The 18723-nt window shown below is 32.6% G+C and overlaps 1 protein-coding gene and 1 long non-coding RNA gene across 6 annotated transcripts; one reads left to right on the top strand and one right to left on the bottom strand.

Moving 5' to 3' along the window:
- The first annotated feature begins 529 nt into the window (after positions 1-529).
- Positions 530-14461, top strand: LOC109542888 (galactoside 2-alpha-L-fucosyltransferase SEC1). 4 transcript variants are annotated; one of them, XM_019912343.2, is made up of 5 exons: positions 530-1331; positions 3632-3955; positions 12583-12785; positions 13467-13672; positions 13732-14461. In XM_019912343.2, exons 2-5 carry the CDS (start codon positions 3721-3723, stop codon positions 14069-14071), a joined length of 984 nt encoding a protein of 327 aa, XP_019767902.1. In that variant the 5' UTR covers positions 530-1331; positions 3632-3720; the 3' UTR covers positions 14072-14461. The 4 variants fall into 4 exon arrangements, with proteins under 4 accessions (XP_019767902.1, XP_019767900.2, XP_019767901.2 ...); XM_019912341.2 differs by lacking the exons at positions 530-1331; positions 3632-3955 and adding an exon at positions 7137-7464; XM_019912342.2 differs by lacking the exons at positions 530-1331; positions 3632-3955 and adding an exon at positions 8343-8655.
- Positions 12299-17772, bottom strand: LOC125505083. Of its 2 annotated transcripts, XR_007281896.1 has the most exons (4): positions 17721-17772; positions 17565-17653; positions 12581-13012; positions 12299-12516 (listed from the first exon to the last, which is right to left on the bottom strand). It is a non-coding gene; the product is annotated as an uncharacterized LOC125505083 (long non-coding RNA). The 2 variants fall into 2 exon arrangements; XR_007281895.1 differs by lacking the exon at positions 17721-17772 and having other exon boundaries at positions 17565-17714.
- Positions 17773-18723: the final 951 nt, after the last annotated feature.

The following is an 18723-nucleotide window of genomic DNA, read 5'->3' as shown; positions in this document are numbered from 1 at the left end:
GTCACAATGATACTATATTTTCCATCTCAAAACGCGATTTACAAGACACAAAAGACGGTTGACCGATTTCGTCTATTGCCTGTAATAAACTGGATATTCAGACAGTTTTTCCAAAGAAATTATGTAAAATCGAAATTTTGCGCATTTCGAAGGTACCGAACTACAGAACTAACATGATGCTTTATTTGCTTCATCGCCCTTGGAGTGACTGACTCATTGCTTAGCTTTGCAGTTCGGTCTCAGTTTTTTTTTGTTGAGATTTGTGTTAAAAGTGCCTGTTCGAACGGCAATATTTTCAAAGACACCCAAAGACGGAAAATTCTCGTTCCAACTCGTTGGGAATGAGAGAGGAGATGATAGGACGCATTAGACATTTTTATATTTAATTAAATGCTAGCTATCATGAAATCAGTCGTTTTATTCGATTTTATCAAATATTGAATCATTTCAATCTAGCTGCATATTTTTTCTAAAGAGTGGCTAAATGGCAGACTCACATTCAAGCCAAGCCATAATTTAGGAATTTAGACAAAATTTTTCCGATTAGTCTTACTCAATTTTTCTGAAAATATTTACTTGATTGAATGAACTGTACAATTCTTAATGAATACATGTTTTACCATTAGTATACGGTTGATCTAAGAGATAAAATATACTTCCGCACTGTGAGACAGTGGAGGAAATGGTTAAAAAAAAATTAAAAACTCCATTATTTTCAGCCCACTCAGCTAAGCCCTTGATCTGGGTTTGCTTCCGCAAATGCAAACTTAAAGAGGCCACCCTAAAGTCTAGTCTAGTTCTAAATCATATCACTCTCCGAAGGCTCATGTTATTACTCGAAGGAATTTCGCATTGTACAGGATGAAAAAATCAAGATTCCACATTCTTGAACTTCCTGCTATATTTCCGCCCACTTTCCTATTTCGCTATTGTTTCAATTAGACGTATACTTGTAAGAACGTAGTCACTGTTGATGCCTGCGGTTCATATAGGAAAGCGAATTCAAGCTACTCAGGAATTACGCGGCAGTAATTAGCAGCATCCTGTAGGACGTCTCTGGAATGGTGGCGTCGACGGGAGCGTCACACGCATCCTGGCGCCAATTTGCGTAGATCGGCGTCGTCGGGATGAAAATCGATAAGCGCCACTGATTCCAGCGTCGGCATGTAGTCGAGGCAGCGACCAGTTTTTCTTAGAGAAACATGCAGCCTCCGTCGCTTCGGGCAGGCATTAGGACTCCAGTGCTTCGATAGATCAGCCCCCGCGCCTCAAAGTAGTGCCACGCCTCCCCTAGAGTGTCCTGAAGACTTTCGTTTGTTAGCACTCCACAGGTAAACACATTTTCTGCATTTTTCACATACACCTGTAGGCTCATGCCGTATGACAACATTCTGGCTGTTCGAGCTTGTTTTGAAGCATTACAACGTTTACATATACGACTATAAATCGTATAACTACCACCAAATTGCTAGAATTGCAGCTCGAAGTTTACGTAGATTTGGGTGGATTATACCGTGTCCAATATAGGAGATCAGAAAAGAGATATCGGAAGTTGGCAAAAGGGGGTAAAAATTGAATAATTGAAAAACTACAAAAACAACATCGAAACTTTTGGTACACACTTGCGCTTATGTCTTTGCATGCGTAAACAACAAAGCGCCCGGATATAGTGATGCTGGATAACAGGTTTTCGGTAGCTAGGGTTCACTATAAATTAAACAAAAACCGATTTCCCACACTAGTTGCTATGCAATGCAAGATTACCACTAAATTTTCAATTGATACTCAGACAAATACAGGGTATCCAGAAATGGTGCGACCAACACTTCATGTGTTAGATCTAAAGCGAAAATTAGCTGGACAAGTTCCTATAACACTTTTTCAAAAACTCAATAATAACGCATCCACAGGCAGTTTAAGTTTAGGAAATTAATAGCAATTAGTAAATCCTTAATACTTATTACTTAATCAAATATTTAATAAAGAATAATTAATTCTAAATGCACCTGTTTCCATGGCAGGTTCTGTTAAGAACTAATTTAACGGGCGTTATTACTTACCCAGTGTAAGGCAATTTTAAATGTAGATTTTTTGGCTCTTGAATTTCTGGGTTGCATGAATGAAGTATTTGAAAATAAACCTCATTTAGTTGAAAATCTTCTAGAATCACATATTTTGTGGCTAATTCTAATTTGGTGTATATATAATATATTCTAATAACGTGAGCTTCAACATGAGCTCAATATCGTGAGAATCGGACCAGGAGCAGCAAAGTTATCGCGGCAAGACCAAAATGTTGATTTTTGGAGATCACTCTATGAAAAGAAGAGACGGCTAAATAAATCAAAAGCAGTTACGAGCCATTTGGTTTGTCTTTAATGTGTGTTGATATCCAAAAACCTTCATTTTGTCCATCTAGGCGCATGTCGAACTTTCAAAAATGTGCACTTTTTTCATTTGCCACCCGTAGAAACTTTATTTGAGGTCCTTAATTTTTACCAAATTATTGACGAATAGAAAACAAATTGGACTAGATAAGGCTTCAAACAGAAGCAAAACCGCTTGAAGTAAGCATAATTTATCCAGATCCGAAATCAGAGCAAATTTCATATTTTTTTATAATTTAAATAAAAATATTTTTTGATGAAACCAATATGCAAACTCAAATTGTTTTTCGATTCTCTATTGTTTCCTGAAATGTACGCTCTGCAAACTGGACCGCCATGTATATTTACCAAATATTGGGTGTCCGGAAAAAGCGCGACCAACACTGAACGAGGCAAATCTACAGCAAAAATGAGTGTGATAAATTTGTATACACTTTTGCGAAAACTTAATAATAACGAATCTACAGGGCATTAAACTTAGATTTCAAAAATTATCTTTTTGAAATAACTTTTTTCTTATTTATCCGCAGGTTTTAAAATTTGGTACACTTTGTACTTATGATAATTTCTTTTATTGTTCAAGAATGGATTTTTAATCGTTAATTCTAGGGAACTTAACTCACCCATGTCATCTACTATTGTTTAACATGTTTGCTTTCTGTTGTGAATGATTCACAAAAAAGAAAAAAGGTTTACTTGTCACTCTGTCTCTAAAATGAGCCGTTTTCGAAAAAATCTACTTTTAAAAGTTTTTAGCACGGTGAAGTAATAACTCACTTTAAATTATTTCTAACGTCTTAACAGAGCGCGCCATGGAAGCAACTGCACTTAGAATAAATTTATATTTATTAAATGTTTAATTAGGTAATAAGTATTAAGAATTTACTAAATCATAAAAAAATATCATTAGTTCATTAAACTTTAACGCTCTGTAGGCCAGTTACTAATGGGTTTTCGCAAAAGTGTTATAGGAACTTGTCACCGTCATTTTTGCTGTTGGTCGCACCTTTTCCGGATACCCTGCATAATGACTTAAATATTGACATTTTCCAAATTGCGATAAAACTGATAATTATTCATTAAACATTCGAAAATATCTGAATAGATAAAATTGGAACAATTCTCTCTATTCGGATTCTATTCGTTTTATCTCTTCAAGAATTGGCCAATGCATAGTGCCTGCCTTAATAAAGTGATTTTCAATGTTATGTGAGTTTATTTAATCTTGATTTGTATTTTTGCAGTTACTTTCGCAATTCATCATCATCAGCTAATCCAGAAAGGCTGAAGCTACGGTCATCAAAACAAAAAAAAAACAGAAACTGAGCTGAAAATGCTTAACACAAATCGCAACATTTTGTTCAAAGCTGCCATTCTTGCGTTATGTGTTATTTCCGTTGTGCATGTCTTTCTATTTCCGTTGTATGATGGAAAAAGAGTAACACCACGCACTTATGGAGATTTTGAGCTAACTTTGTGCAGCATCAATATCAAAAGCAGAAAAGTGTGGAGGTTGAGTAGATGTCCTCAAGATGGAATTGTTACCATTCTGTTGGGAGGAAGACTTGGTAAGTCTATTTCAATTTTTGAAACTTTAATATTTGGTAGTAGGCTTAAGTATAGAGTAGACTTAAGTCGGCACAGAAACATATAGATACGCTTAATTTAGTCCATCCTTACATTACAAGCTTCAAAAGCAAGATAAGTGAGTACGGTTTGGAATCACTTAACAGTTAAATTCATGAGCAGTTTAACATTTAAGAAAATTCTACAAATATAAATTGTCATTGAACATAAATTAGAATTAATCAAGTATTTAATAAAAGTCACCAATGTTCTAAACTAAACTATTTGGTCTGTCATTGAAGATTCTATGGGCAAATCAGATCTACGTGAATGAATATTGAATTATTCTTTCATAATAATTTACAATTTAGTTTTCTAAGTAGTTCAAATTTCTAAATGCTCAACATGACCTCCGATCATTTAGATCTTCGATTTACGGTATGCACGTTTCCTCGCTAATAATTTCCTTAATTCTGTCGATGATTAAATCAACTTCTCCCGCAAACTTTTCTTTTAAATGACCCCAGAAATAGCTATCCAGAATAGTTAGATCAGGGCTATTTGGCGGCCAATGTATAGTGCATAACCTTCCCATCTATTAAGAAAATCGATCATTAAGGTTACCTTAATGTTACTTGTTCATTAAGGTGCAATAAAGTTACCTGAGCAGTGTTATGGCAAGGAGCACCGTCTTGTTTAATTAAGTTTAAAACTACTCCAGTTTGCTATATGGACACCATATTTGGATAGATAGGAAATGTTCTAGCCTATCCATTGAATGAATCAGCAACGTATTATCTTATTTAAAATAAGAAAGTTTTTCCAGTTTTTTTTGACAGAGAATAAAAATGTTATTTTTCCACTTTGCTGTATCTAGATTTCTTTTTCCGAAAATTCACAATAATATATAATTTTTAAGCTGATATTTTGAGTTTCACTGTTTCATCTTTGAAAAGATATTCAATTTTTATATGTAAAATTTTGAGGAAAACTGTTATATGCTCAGAAAGGCATTATCACAAACAAACATTATACAGGGTGTTCTATTTAAAATAAGTAAGTGAAAAGAGCGTCCCCGAAAATGTCATTACCCAAATTTGCAGGATTCAAATCGCATTACTTCCCGAAATATTCTAATGGATGCTAACCGTGAGACACCCTGTATATCATAAAATCCGAGACCAAACATCTTGTTCATCTAGGCCATAGCTATGATTTATTGAAAAAAAAAACAAGTTCATGTTACAACTCGAAAAACATTATATTTTACTAAAGAAATTGTCTCTAGTAAAATGTGTAAATCACTTAATCCTAATTTATCAAATAATCCAGATATCTTCGTATAAAGAAAATGCCCAAAATCGACTTTTTGTATATAGTTCGAAATCAAAAGCCGATAGCCAATTTAGATTTTGCGAAATTTGCCCATCCTGTACATAAATACAATTCGTTGAGGATGATTTTGATTCTTATCTTTACACATGTTATGTCTGTCGTTTCCATATAACTAAATTTATCTTGTTTTATTGGCATCCACAAGAAGCTTAGTTTCGTCGGCGATTATCTCGAATTTAACACATTTTCGGATAGAATACTGTATTATCTTTATTGCTGTCTGATCAGTAATATTATCACGTTATAACTAATTGTAATCCAACTAATTCTTATCAATGTAGTCATCATTATTAAGGAACCACATTATTTTACTATTATCGATAATCAGTGTAATGATGTAATTGGTTAAGTGGTTACCAATTTGAGTTGATACGCAAATTTTTGCAATAGAGTACATTGAAGAAAATTCATATCTAAGAAAATGCTATATATAAAATATATATTCTTTACGATACTGGGTGATTTCAAATTAGCGCGCTCCGAAGGTGTTGCCTGGGGGTTTATAGTAGGATTACTTACAGATAAAATAGTAAAAAGTGATTCTCTTTAAAAACTGAGATACTTATTAAAAAATTAAATCAGGAATGTGCACATAATGTATTTGATTTTCAGCTACAAATGACGTTGATGTTTTCGTTATTAACACGAAGTAAATACAAAATTTTTCTAAAATAGATAGTTTTCGAAGGCTGAAAAAGTTCATGTTTGAGCTTTTTCTTGGAAATGCAATTAATGGCCCTTTATTTATTAAAATAAACTTGACAGGTGGTGTGTATATGTTAATATGCTTGAAGAAATTATGAATGAATCCTGTTATCACCCATCAGCTAGAAACTCAAATTGATGCAGAGGGTAATTCAGTTTTACATGAGGATTTCTTAAAACTTCAGCAGGACGGTGCTCCACCTCATTATTTTCTTCCGGCTCGACAGTGGTTACACGAGAGATTCCCGGGTAGATAGATTATCAGAAGAGGACCAATTGAATGGCCTCCAAGATCACCGGATTTAACATCCTTAGACTTCTTTCTTTGGGGACATCTTAAATGCATTGCTCATAAAACATAACCTTCTGATATTGATGATCTTAAAATGCGAATTCCAGCACAATGCCGGTCAATTCTAACATGTTTGGCAACAAAATAGAAAACTAACTAGAAATGATCCGCAACTTTTAGCAAATTTTGTCGGATAATGTTTAAACTGTACTAAAGGCTTTCCAAATGGTCATTAAATTTTAAAAGAATTTAAATTAAAGCAGAGTAACAATTAAATATTTGAATCATCCTGTACGATTCTGAAAGCTATGGGTTACTTTTAATGGGTCCAGCAGATGTGCGAGAATTGTTTCTGGAAATTCGAGTTTAATTTATATTTCCATTCAGATTGGTTCATGCGTTTCTGATACCATTTTGTTATTTAAAACACTGTATTTTTGAGATAGTACACACTTGAGATAGTACACACTCGGAACGGAATATCTTCTAGAATTTTGCCACTTCAACTGTGGAACATCCTGTATGCCAACACAATTTTTTGCCAAATACATTTTTTATATATGTTGGATAATGGAATCATTTCAGTTACCTTAATCTAGGTATTACATGTGTAGTTGACGATTTTTTTATTTATAGAATATAATTAAAAACTTATGGGAGATTAATCAATCAACCTTTTAGTCATTGCTTAATGTGGAACCGATTATAATTTAGTTAATGCCGACTATAGATATTCTAGTGCTTATTGTGTCTAATTGTGTCTAAGAGGTCTGGTTAAAAGTTGAAAAATAATGAACAGAAATACCAAGTTTTTTAGAACACTTATACTGTTGGTTCTGTTGGTAACTTTAATGTACATTGCCTTTCCACTCCATGATGTTCCTTCTAAGCAGCAAGTTCCACATGTGCCTGGGAAATCGCCGTTAAGTGACTCGGTTCAAGTGCGCAATATTAGTGCAGCCAATGTGAGTTTTACTTATACCTACAGAGATTTGGAATTTAATTTGTGCAAAGAAGCTAAAAAATGGACTAGTAACAGTGATCAGGACAAAAAAAAGAGTGAAGTGCAATGTCCCAGGAAGGCAATCTCTTCTGTGGTTTTTATTAAAGGGCGAACTGGTAAATACTTTTCAGTTTATTTTATTTATTAGTGCAATTTCATGTGACTGTTCCAGTCTTAATTTCCAGCAACTTACTTAAATGTATTTATAAGATACCGTCTGTCATGATAAGCAATAAATCATCTGTTTATATTTATGAAAGTGAAAACATCCATTGCGTTTTCTGGAAATTTGTGGAAATCTAGCACTTCAGTTGTTAGTTTTATATGAAAATGGCGATATTATTTAACATTAAATATTTACGCTGAACACTTTTTTTTCTACCGAAGCAAAAATCTATGTAAGATGATTGCTACGTTTTAGCATGCAAATAATTAATTTAACTAACGTAAAAAAAGATAATTAACATAGAGTAAATACACTCATTATAAGATTGACAAATGCAAAAATACTATTTAACGCTTCTTCTCAAATCAGCAGGTTTTTAGACTAGTTTCTCTCACCTTGTCTCTGACTGCTGCTAGAAAGTCCTTCAATGTAGTTGAAATGAAAGTCCTGGAATGTTCTGAATTCAAAAAATCGTTCAGAGCTGCAATGAACTTCTTATTGACCTATTGTTGTCATGTATTTACTTTCTTTATATTTTTTTGAATTCGGTGATTTATTTTTATGAAGCTTTTCATAAATTATTTATTTATAAATAACTGAAATACTATTAGCCAAATATGGGTACACTAGTGAACCACATATTTGCGCTGCTTATCTGCACCTCAGTAGGCCTTTTAACAAAATAAGTTCTGGTTCTGGTTACTCCCGCGACTATATGTGTTGTAGACGTTCATTTTTCAAAGAAAAACATTAATTTCTTACGTTAGTAGAGAAGCATTACAATATATTGTGACTAGATTGAGTTATAGTGAGTGAAGTTGAGCAATTATGCTTTGGCGTCGTCGAAGTGTTTTGAACAAATCATTTTTTTTTATTGGGGTTTTAATTGTGCTTTACATTCTCATTCAACTTTTCGTCAGTTCTAATGAATCACCATTTCGACGGCAAACAAGCAAAATTCCGAGAACTACTGTGGTAACACAGTTTACAAATTCCAAGGCTTCATTCAGAGACTTAGAAATTGTGTTGTGTAGAGTAAAACGACTTAAAATCACAGAGAATCACAACACGAATAAAAAAAGATTGAATGCATGTCCAAAGGATGCAATTACTTCTAAGACTTCTATGGATGGACACACTGGTAAATGTCTTTGTATTTATTCTAATCACGATTCAAACCATTTTATTGTATGTTTTTTCCAAATATATAAAATGACTGTTTCTAGCAGAAACCATTCGAGTTGTATTTTATAAACAATTGGTCCTTTTAAAATGTATTAATTTTTATTGCTTCATAAGGCTAATTTTTTATTATATGCTTAATTTATTCAATTGTGGTTTTGACTCAATAAGTGTTATTTTAAAACTAACTATGGAACCGCACTTGTTAAAGGTGGAGGAAAACTTCCTACATATGAGTAGTTTGAATCCGCACTTCCTATCCAAACAAAACCTTTCGATCACAAACTGTGGTTGGTGTAAGTGTCGAAAACTGATCTCATTTACAATATATTTAAACTTATAATGGAATTTCCATCCTGAATTAAATAACTAAAATAACTACATAATATTATTTGTTAATGAAATAATTTGTGTGATTTGCAGCCGTTGTAAAAATATTCTAAACAGCACAAGTTCATACAAATGCAAGGATAATGTGACAACATCCACGCAAAAGTGATTTTGCGATTTGCAAAAGATAAGAAATTCGTATGGAAACGAGCACTTAACAATTTTGCTCTACAATATTTGTGTTTAGTTTTGAATGTTGATCAATTAATGACTGCCCTTCTTCGATTTTCTATCATTTTAGTTCATGGAATATTCATATAGAAACGCGATCTTCTAAACTCGCTATCATCGATATCTACTTGGGTAAAGTTAAATATATTGAGATTCATCCATGTGCAAAAATATGCAAAACAATAATTTCAGCTTGTTTGCTAAAGAACCCTTTGCAAGAGTCTTTGTTAAACAGGTGCCAATTTCGAATCACCTTAAAATTGCGTTGGTAACGCCTTCCGATTAGGTTGCTGACATTTCCTTTCTTGTCTTTGAAATCCAGTTTCTCTTTCCCGCATTTCAGTTACTATGCTATTTATTTTGTTCCATGTTGTTTCAATTTCTATTCGCCCCTCCTTCTTAATTTATTTAAATTTAGTTTAAGGTTTGGATTCTTTCTTCGCTCGGAATTCATGGCTTTTCAGCTTGTCCAAGGTTATTCTTCGTATTATATCAGGTGTCTGATTCTGGTCGCTATTAACCTGGAAAGGTTTTTAATGATTCGATATACTTTTTTAAAATCATGGTTCATTAAAATATATTTGATCTGATTTCTTACTATTGGTTCTCCGGGTTCAGCTGGTGATCGCCACCTGGAGGTGCGCCCGATGGAACATCTAGCCATCTATACCCTACACGAGTGTAAACCTATATTATAATCATGTATTTACTATCACTAATTTTTTGGCTTGTTTTTACGAAGCTTTTCATCAACGATTTACGCATAAATAAATGAAATATTAGTGGCTAAATATTCGTTCACTTGACCACCACATATTTGCGTTTCTTATATGCACCTACTCAGGTATTCTAACAAAATAATTTCTGTTTCCGGTTAATCCAGCGGCTATAAGTGTTGCAGACGTTTCATTTTAAAAGAAAGCTATATTGGGACTGGATTGTGTGTGATACTGTGACTGAACTATCTGTCGGTGTGAAGCTGAGCAATTATGATTAGGCGTCGTCGAAGTGCTCTCATAAAATTATCTTTCTTGATTTGGATATTAATTTTTATTTACTTTCTCTTTCCACTTTTCGGTAATTCTAACGAAGTAGTGTCAACTACTGATACCGCACGCTTTACAGATGAATACTCTTTCAGAGATTTTGAAGGACGGTTGTGTAAAGTAACACGACATAATCCTACCAAGCGGTGCAAACCGACTAAAAAAAGGCTGGGTCCATGTCCAAAGGAAGGAATTACTTCTATGATTTTTACGCATGGACATACTGGTAAACGTCTTTCCATTTATTTTCCGCATTATTCAAACTATTTTATTAATAGTTTTTCAAAATACATGGTCGCTTTTATGTATGGAAATACACGTTGTGCATGATGGTTCTTCAACTGATTACTTACATGCATACATATCTTCATTTATTCATCTTCGCGCAGAATATCCTTAAATGAGTGAAATAAAAGCCATACCTTAAATTGTGTCGATGTCTTGAGTCAGCTAAAGTACATATATCTGTGGTATCGGTTCTAAATATTGATGCCAGTTATCAGATTAGTGTGTTGAACCCAATTGATCGTAAAAATTTTTAGAAGATGTGCATTAGTTTGGTCTCGTGGGTGCTTCAATATATCCTTACAAATAATCAGCAAAAATGTCCTTAAAATACAGCCAATTGTTAACAGTATTCATCATGTTATTTTGTTTAAGTATTATGATGTATTTTTATATTTACCTTCAAGTTTCCAAAGACACATTCAAGAAATTCCAGTACTTACGCGATGACAATAAAACATGCTCAGGGCGGTGTTTCACATTTTTTCAAAGGATTTTTGGCAAAATGAATGTGGCATAAGTGGGTGCAATGTTCGGAATGCAAACTAGACATCTAATAAAATGAAAGGTTTGAGTTAAATGTATCAAAGGATTGTTTCAAAAATAGGGTAAAGTTACCTACTTTTTAACAATATAATTTTTTTTTTAACAGTTTGCCGTCAGAATAAATTTCTTTAAAAATGCGCACCGGAGCAATAAGTTCTCTGGTTTGTTTTCTGTCGAATGAAAGGAGAAGACCCCATGTATTTTTCGACAGATCGATAAGCTTTTTCCTGATTTAAAAAAATATTTAATTTTATGTTTAGGCGTTTTCTTTATATTACATTTTCAAAATTACAAATAGCAACAAATCAAAGCAACCTTGAAATATGATAGGCAAATAAAAATCATTGAGGAAATAACAATATTTATTGCCGCTATAGAATAAACATAAATAAATAAAAACGGTGAGATTAAAATCAGTGATTTTCTATATGACTTCCATTTAGCTCTGTACATTTTCTATAATCAAGTTCTATTTTATATGAAACGGTTTGAGTACAGGCTGTTTCAAAATTGGCGACATTCCGTTTAAGGGGCTTTACGGGCCCACTTGGAGGGCACGACAACATAATTTTAAAAAGTTTCTTCCAAAGTTTCTATTTTGAAGATATCAACAGTCGAAAATCTAATGTCATCTTCGTTATTAGGTACTTATTCGTTGTTATTTTTATATGGTCCATCTTTGATTGGTAGCCTATTGAAATACTTATGCAGTCGAAAAGAAAAAATATCATCTTTTCTTCAAATTGTGGATATTTTTAATATTAAAAAAGTACTTTTCTACAATTTTCTGAGAAAAATTCAAAGCGGCAGTGATGTTTTTTGTCATTATCGGATAGATACAGGCATATTGCTTGTGCACACGACTCAAGGATTCACGATTGAACCTCTGATTTAACGCACACCGGTACAAATTGAGCCAGAGTTAATTAATCGAATGCTCAAAATGTGAGCTCAATAATGCTGTCAAGAGTGAGCAATAACGTGATTACACGGGCACAAACATGTTTAAAGTTAAACGGGCTTATCAAACCCATGCTTCATATAATACCCTATAATCAGAATTTCGCAGAAACGGAACATCTGAACATCTTTCAGATGTTCCGTTTCTGCTTAAAAAAAATTGCAATTATTAATAATAGAGAAACATTAAAATAACTGTGGAAAAATATTTGAAATTATTTAATTAAAGTTCTTCTCTAACACAACATTTTTCAATTTTTGTCAATACTTTATTAATGAACAAACATAACTGATCTAAATTCTTACAAAGATTCTCACTTAACCAATTTTATATTTCTCATAGTTCCTAAGAATTGCCCATTCGTGGGGACCAAGCCGCGTTTACATTATAATCGTACGGCGTTCCGTATTGCTCCATTCGTCTGAATATATTAACAAAATTTTTTTTAAAATCAATTTGCATCCTAACAAAAACTATGTACTTACAGGTAACCAAATGTGGGAATATGCATCGGTTTGGGCAGTCGCTCGACGTACTGGACTTGAACCTTACGTGCCCAGATGCATCAGAAATAGATTGAAAGAGATTTTCGACATGCTCACAGTACCAGGATTTGAAGATATTGCTCATTGTCCGGTTGAATTTAAAACTTTTGTTAATTCTATCGAAGAGTGGACGTCTACTAACCAGGCAAGAAAAACTAACTGTTTTAATGTGTAAAGAACCTCATAGACCACAGTAATTTGTTCAATTTATATTTTCTCAGAAACCCTTCTATTTCTTTGGAACATAATTCACCACGTTTTTTTATTACGAATTGATAATGGTTGCTCTTTTTAAAATAATTATTTCTTTCCTCTTGTGGATTGGACTCAGTAACGTCACCAAAACTACCTTCAGCCACATTTAGGCTCAAGCTGGAAGGAAAACTTAATTATTAACTAAAGGTTTTGGTAGTGATTGTGCTATATTTTTCGAGAGTGATCCAAAAACCAGTTTTTTATACATTACAATTTTAATTAAAACAGGTAAAATACTTTTATTTTAGTTATCATGTTCATTTGAACAAATAGTCAAATACTTGTCTACTAAAGTAGAATTTTAATCTTCAAAAGCTAACATTTTAAAACAGTAAACTTAAAATAGTTTTAAAATATTTATCGGATTCTGCAAGTAATCCTGAGTAACGTCTTAAGAAATAACTGAAACCACAATAAAATTTGCTACAGAGATTCAGTCAACTTGGTAAAAAAACCCAATTCCACCCTCTAAAGCAGATGTGATATACAATTAAATACAACAATGTGTATATCGTTGCACCCTACTAGTCGCTATTCGGTACGTTTTATAAGTAATTTTCCAAATTTTTAGAGCATAATTTTACCACGATATACATTGCAACCCGAGCTGGTTTTAACTTGGGTCCAAGATATTCGACAGGAATTCCACTTCAATAAGGAGATTAGGAACAAGGCTCAACGGGTTCTGTTAGATTTAAGCAGGAAACTGCCACGGAAGGAGTACACTTTCGTAGGTGTTCATGTGCGAAGGACTGATTATCAGGGGTATTTGGACAGGTACAATTCGATTTGATAGAGAAAATAGCCAGAGCGGTAGCTAATGTAGACTTTTGTAGGAAATACGGTGAAAAGCTAGTGACTAAAGCATTCTTTATAAACGCGATGAATTATTTTAACAGCAAATACTCCAACTGTCTGTTCATCTACGTCAGCGACGATCCAGGCTGGTGTTCCAAACAGTTCGGGCGGATGAAGAATGTATTTGTTGCTTCGAATGAAAACTCTCCAGCTGAAGATATGGCAATTTTGTCGTATTGTAATCATACGATATACGACTATGGGACGTTTGGTGAGTGGGGGGCCTTATTAGCTGGAGGAGAAACAATTTACCTAAACATGACGCAAAATATGAGAAAAGGAACCGGTAAATTTATGAACTGGATACCAATGAAATAACTATCATAATTTTAGCAATTAATAATTTTAAGTCACCGACAAAAGTATAAGTACGTTTAGAAAAGAATGTATGCCTAGTTATTATTGTTTATACCATAAGGTAAAAGCAGGTTTTGTACACACAAAGCCAAAATATGTACATTATTTAATGTTATGTTTTGTACAAACAATGCACGAGTGAAAGCATATAAACTTTCTAATTGGAACGATAGATAGACAAACTAATGCAGTCGTCAAAAAATATATAAAAACGTTATTTCGGAAGTAAAAATTTTTTCATTATAAATAAGAAAGTAAGTATTCTCAACCTGAATTTATAAAGCAATATCGGAATACGAAGCAGATACTTGGTTTTTAACTTCTTAAAAGTTTGCATACTTATACATCGTGTTTTCATATTTTTTGAAAATATATTTCTGAATATATCTAAGCACGCTTCAGTTTACAGAATTTAGGGTTTGATAAGTCGAAATAATATAATCTTGCCATTTAAGACTTCTTGTGTTGAGGCTCTTCTTAAGCCTTCTGTAAAGTTTTTGCACTCTTTGAGCACAAAAATGTAGGACCACCAGAATATTGTACTGTTTATAAAAATTGTATGGCAGCTTTGGAGTTACAATGATATTTGGCTTGCGCTTGGCTTCTGATACCTGAAAATGCCTTAGGATAAAATAATTAAGAAGAGCAAATAAATACTATCAGATTTTATATTTTATTTGTATAATCATCCGAACTATGGGAATTTAATTGTTTTCTGGGTTTCAGAAAGAAATTTATTTTTTGAGAGAGATTTATTTTTTAGACTTTTTTTGTGTTTGTTTATTTAACATGTATTTTTATTTCTGTCACATCAGAACAACTGCTACGGAACTCGATATAGGTAATATGCAGGTATATGTAAGTTATCTAATGTGAAATTTAACGTTACTTATTCACAGCCATTTATGACTTTAAAAAACTATTTTCACTGGCGTTTTAACCGAAATATTATATTTTATATAAAGACCCCCCATAAGGCAATATTCAGATATGAGAAACGTTAACATAAAGCCTACTTTTTCCAAGCACAAAATTCAAATCTGATCTAAATTTAAGATGGTTATTTATTATGTTGTGGTAAATTAGTAACCATGATAGCAATCAGTATCTGCAAATCAATTGGAAAATTGCATCCTTCTCGGAAGATCCTACATCTTTGGTTCATTGTACAACGCATCAATTAGCGTACACTATCAGTAAGGAAAAGCGCAATCCACTTTGAAAACCTTCGCAATGTACTTCGATCACAAGCTTGTTGGGCAAAAACTGGATACAAAGGTTCAGAACACAAGTTCTAAAACAGTATTTCAGAAAATTAAGATATTTATAAAATCAACATAAAACATTATCTTCCCACAAACGTTACCGAACCAGCAAGAGAGTGACATCGAATCAAAACGAAATTATGCCTAAAAAATCTTTGAAAACAGGATTATTCACAACCTGCAGTAGCAGCTTGGTTTAGATAATTCGACGGAAGTAAATTGCCCAAATATTTGGCTATGCAAATAATTTAAATTGCTTATGCATCAATTAGATATATTGAACAACAATCCATTTAAAGCATTTGAACACATCAACAACGATAATACAACATTATCAACAACGATATTACAACGGTAATACATCATAAAGAATTAATGACTTTATTCACGTTTCGTCATTCACTAAAAAACTAATTAGAAAAACCTTTGACTAACCCAAACTAACCCAAATTAAATTTCCTCAACAAAAATATTTCTTTAATTGTCCTTTAAATTCAAATTTATGATTAACAAGGCATTAAACCAACTTTTTGCAGACCTTCATTGAAAATAACTCTTCATAATAAAAACATTTTGGTATTCAAATAACAATTTATTAGAGCGAGCTTGACTCAATCCAAGGATTATTCAGACATCTAGAATCTAGCTAGTCTATGACCTATTTATTTATATTACCGTTTTAAAGAAATGGTAGGAAATCGAAAATCGAGGAGCTTAGATAAATCGTGTGATCATATGGATTTAAAATGTAAAAATGTTTGCCGATCGCCTCTGTTCCAGTACCCGTAGAAACAGCTTGAAAATATTTTAATTAATTAAATATTTTTCAAGTATCATCCTTATTGATTTTAACGTTAAATTATTACCTGAAATTCACTAAACAAAGGATAGTTTGTTTGCTGGAGGATATATTAGTGTACTTAAGGGCTTGCGTTTTTCCGTGATAGAAATATTAGGAATTTAGTAATTTTGTCACAAATTCATCACATATACTCATGTGATCAAGCACTTAGACTAGCCAGTTTTATTAATAATATTATTACTATATATTGAACGTAATTATTATTAAAATAGAATTGTAATATATTTACAAACTAGTTAAGATCAAAATTATTTACAAAGGCTTTTGCGAGATGTGTGAGACACTATCAATATGTAGTGGTTAAGTTATGCGTATGTACAGTAAACGCTTATGAATAGCAAACCTATTTATATAAGTTATTTTCATATTCTCTGTTGTATCACCAAGCCTCGTTTTGCCTTTTTGAAGAAATGTGATAACGAAGATTTTTTATATTTCCTGATCAAGGACCATGCACACTATTCTACAACTAGTATGAACAAAAATTCTTAATTTCAGTTATTAATTGTAAATGTGCAAAAAATGTATTATATTTATACTTTCAGAAAGCTTGTGTGCCAAATTTTACTCAACACCAACTTTTATATGGCGATTTTTTAGAAATCTTTGAACTCCCTGAACATTCCTATATATTATATGTATATTATATATACCCCAAAACTCTACATATATCTATCTTTAACACTGTAAATATGTCTCTGTGATAAACTTACTATATACAATCATTATCGAAAAATTACAAATTTCAAAGGAAATAGATATATTGAGCGTTTTTTTTATTTGCAGTAAATATTCGATTTTTAGTAACAAAAAAATATATGTATATGTCTATTAGAAATATAGCTAATGTGTAATAAATTATATTTAAATAATTTTATCTGGTATTATTTGCATTACCTCCTGGCTTCATAAATATTTACGTATAAATGCGGTATATTCAGAGTGTTTAAGAGAATTGAAACAGTAATAATTCTGCCAGCTGCTGCTGTTTATACTTATACTTTAAACTTTTATAGATAGACGAAGCTGGTCACATATAAATCCCAATTTGTTTGGGAACAAATTGGGAATAAACAACAATTTGTTAGTGACTATCTCACAATAGAAAATTATTATTTTTTACTTAACTGTATTCTGTATAAAGAAATGCCGCTGTTAGACAATTCATCAGTACCTACAATTCAATATACTAATTCTTGCTGAAATTTGGGAAATTAATGTTTATTGGCCCTAATTGCATAGAGCTGTGCTAATGTTTTCGGTGAAAAAACTATCAACACACGCACAAGAACTGCGGAACATATAATTAAAACTAAAGCATATTTACGTTTCTATATAAATAAACTTTGGCTTTCTCTCAGATCCCAAAAATGGTCTTCAATTTTCATGACTGAGGTTTATCTGGTGTAGGTATCACTAAAAGGGTATTAAGAATTTTGCACTCTAGACATCTGCTAACAATATCTGTTCTGTTTAGAATTACCTTCGATTTCAAGTTTCTGAAATACCTACTTTCAACTATTTATATCTCTCACTAATTACTGTGGTTGTTTATGAGCCTGAGTGATTACTTTGAAAATCGTTTAATATTCGTTACACCTTATATTCCTTAGCGCTTTTTGCGTACAAGCAGAGAATTGATCTTGTTTTTTCTAAATCCGAACGACTTTAGGATAAATATTTATTTAATGCTGGTAGCAATGTAATAAAAAAAAATCGTGTTTAAACATCTGGACGTTCATTAAACTCACGAATTTAGTTTTACTCATTATCCAATGTATTTACTCATTTTATTTTCGTTCAGCCATTTGCAGATCATCAAGTTTCATAATCTTGATGTTTTTATATGTTGTGGAAAATTCGTGTTGTTCCTTAAATCCGTTTTATCGTCCATTTGATGAAGCAGAATCAAGTTCAATTGATTTTAAAAAATCCCTAAAACTGAATGTTTTGGCCGCATTTATTGGAATTCCATCATAGCACCTTTGTTTTTTGATAATAATTCGATTGTTAAAATCTACCGTGACCTTTCAACAGGCAGAAAAACTTACACATTTTGTGTAATTGAACAACCCATGAAAATGGATTTGAGCAAGAGGACCGAAATAATGGCCCCTTAGGTCTCCCTACTTACAAGCTTGGACTTAATTTTCAAAACCCAATCGTAAGGACAGCCGATTAATACAGACTAAAAACTCTTGTGAATTTGGGTGAAGAAAGTTCCAACACGTTTGGAAAAAATTCGTAATATTGAGCGCCAAAATTTACGCATTGATTTAATTTTAAGAAAATATGCTTTGCATTTGCCTTCACGTCTTAGTAGTCGATTTTGAATTTTGGCGTTACAGGATACTTTTGCGGTCGGAATTAATAAAACCTTGGGACCATCGAAAATCCTATTTAAAGTTCTTTCCGATGATACCGGTGCTACCTAAATAAAATGAGTAGAGGGTGCACTTGGTAAGAGGTTGGTACTGCGATAATCG

Source organism: Dendroctonus ponderosae, unplaced genomic scaffold, assembly GCF_020466585.1.
Source record: "Dendroctonus ponderosae isolate FM_Combo_2020 unplaced genomic scaffold, Dpon_F_20191213v2 Dpon_F_20191213_7, whole genome shotgun sequence".
NCBI classification, from domain to species: Eukaryota; Metazoa; Arthropoda; class Insecta; order Coleoptera; family Curculionidae; genus Dendroctonus; species Dendroctonus ponderosae.
This window is presented reverse-complemented; position numbering and strand designations above follow the sequence as displayed.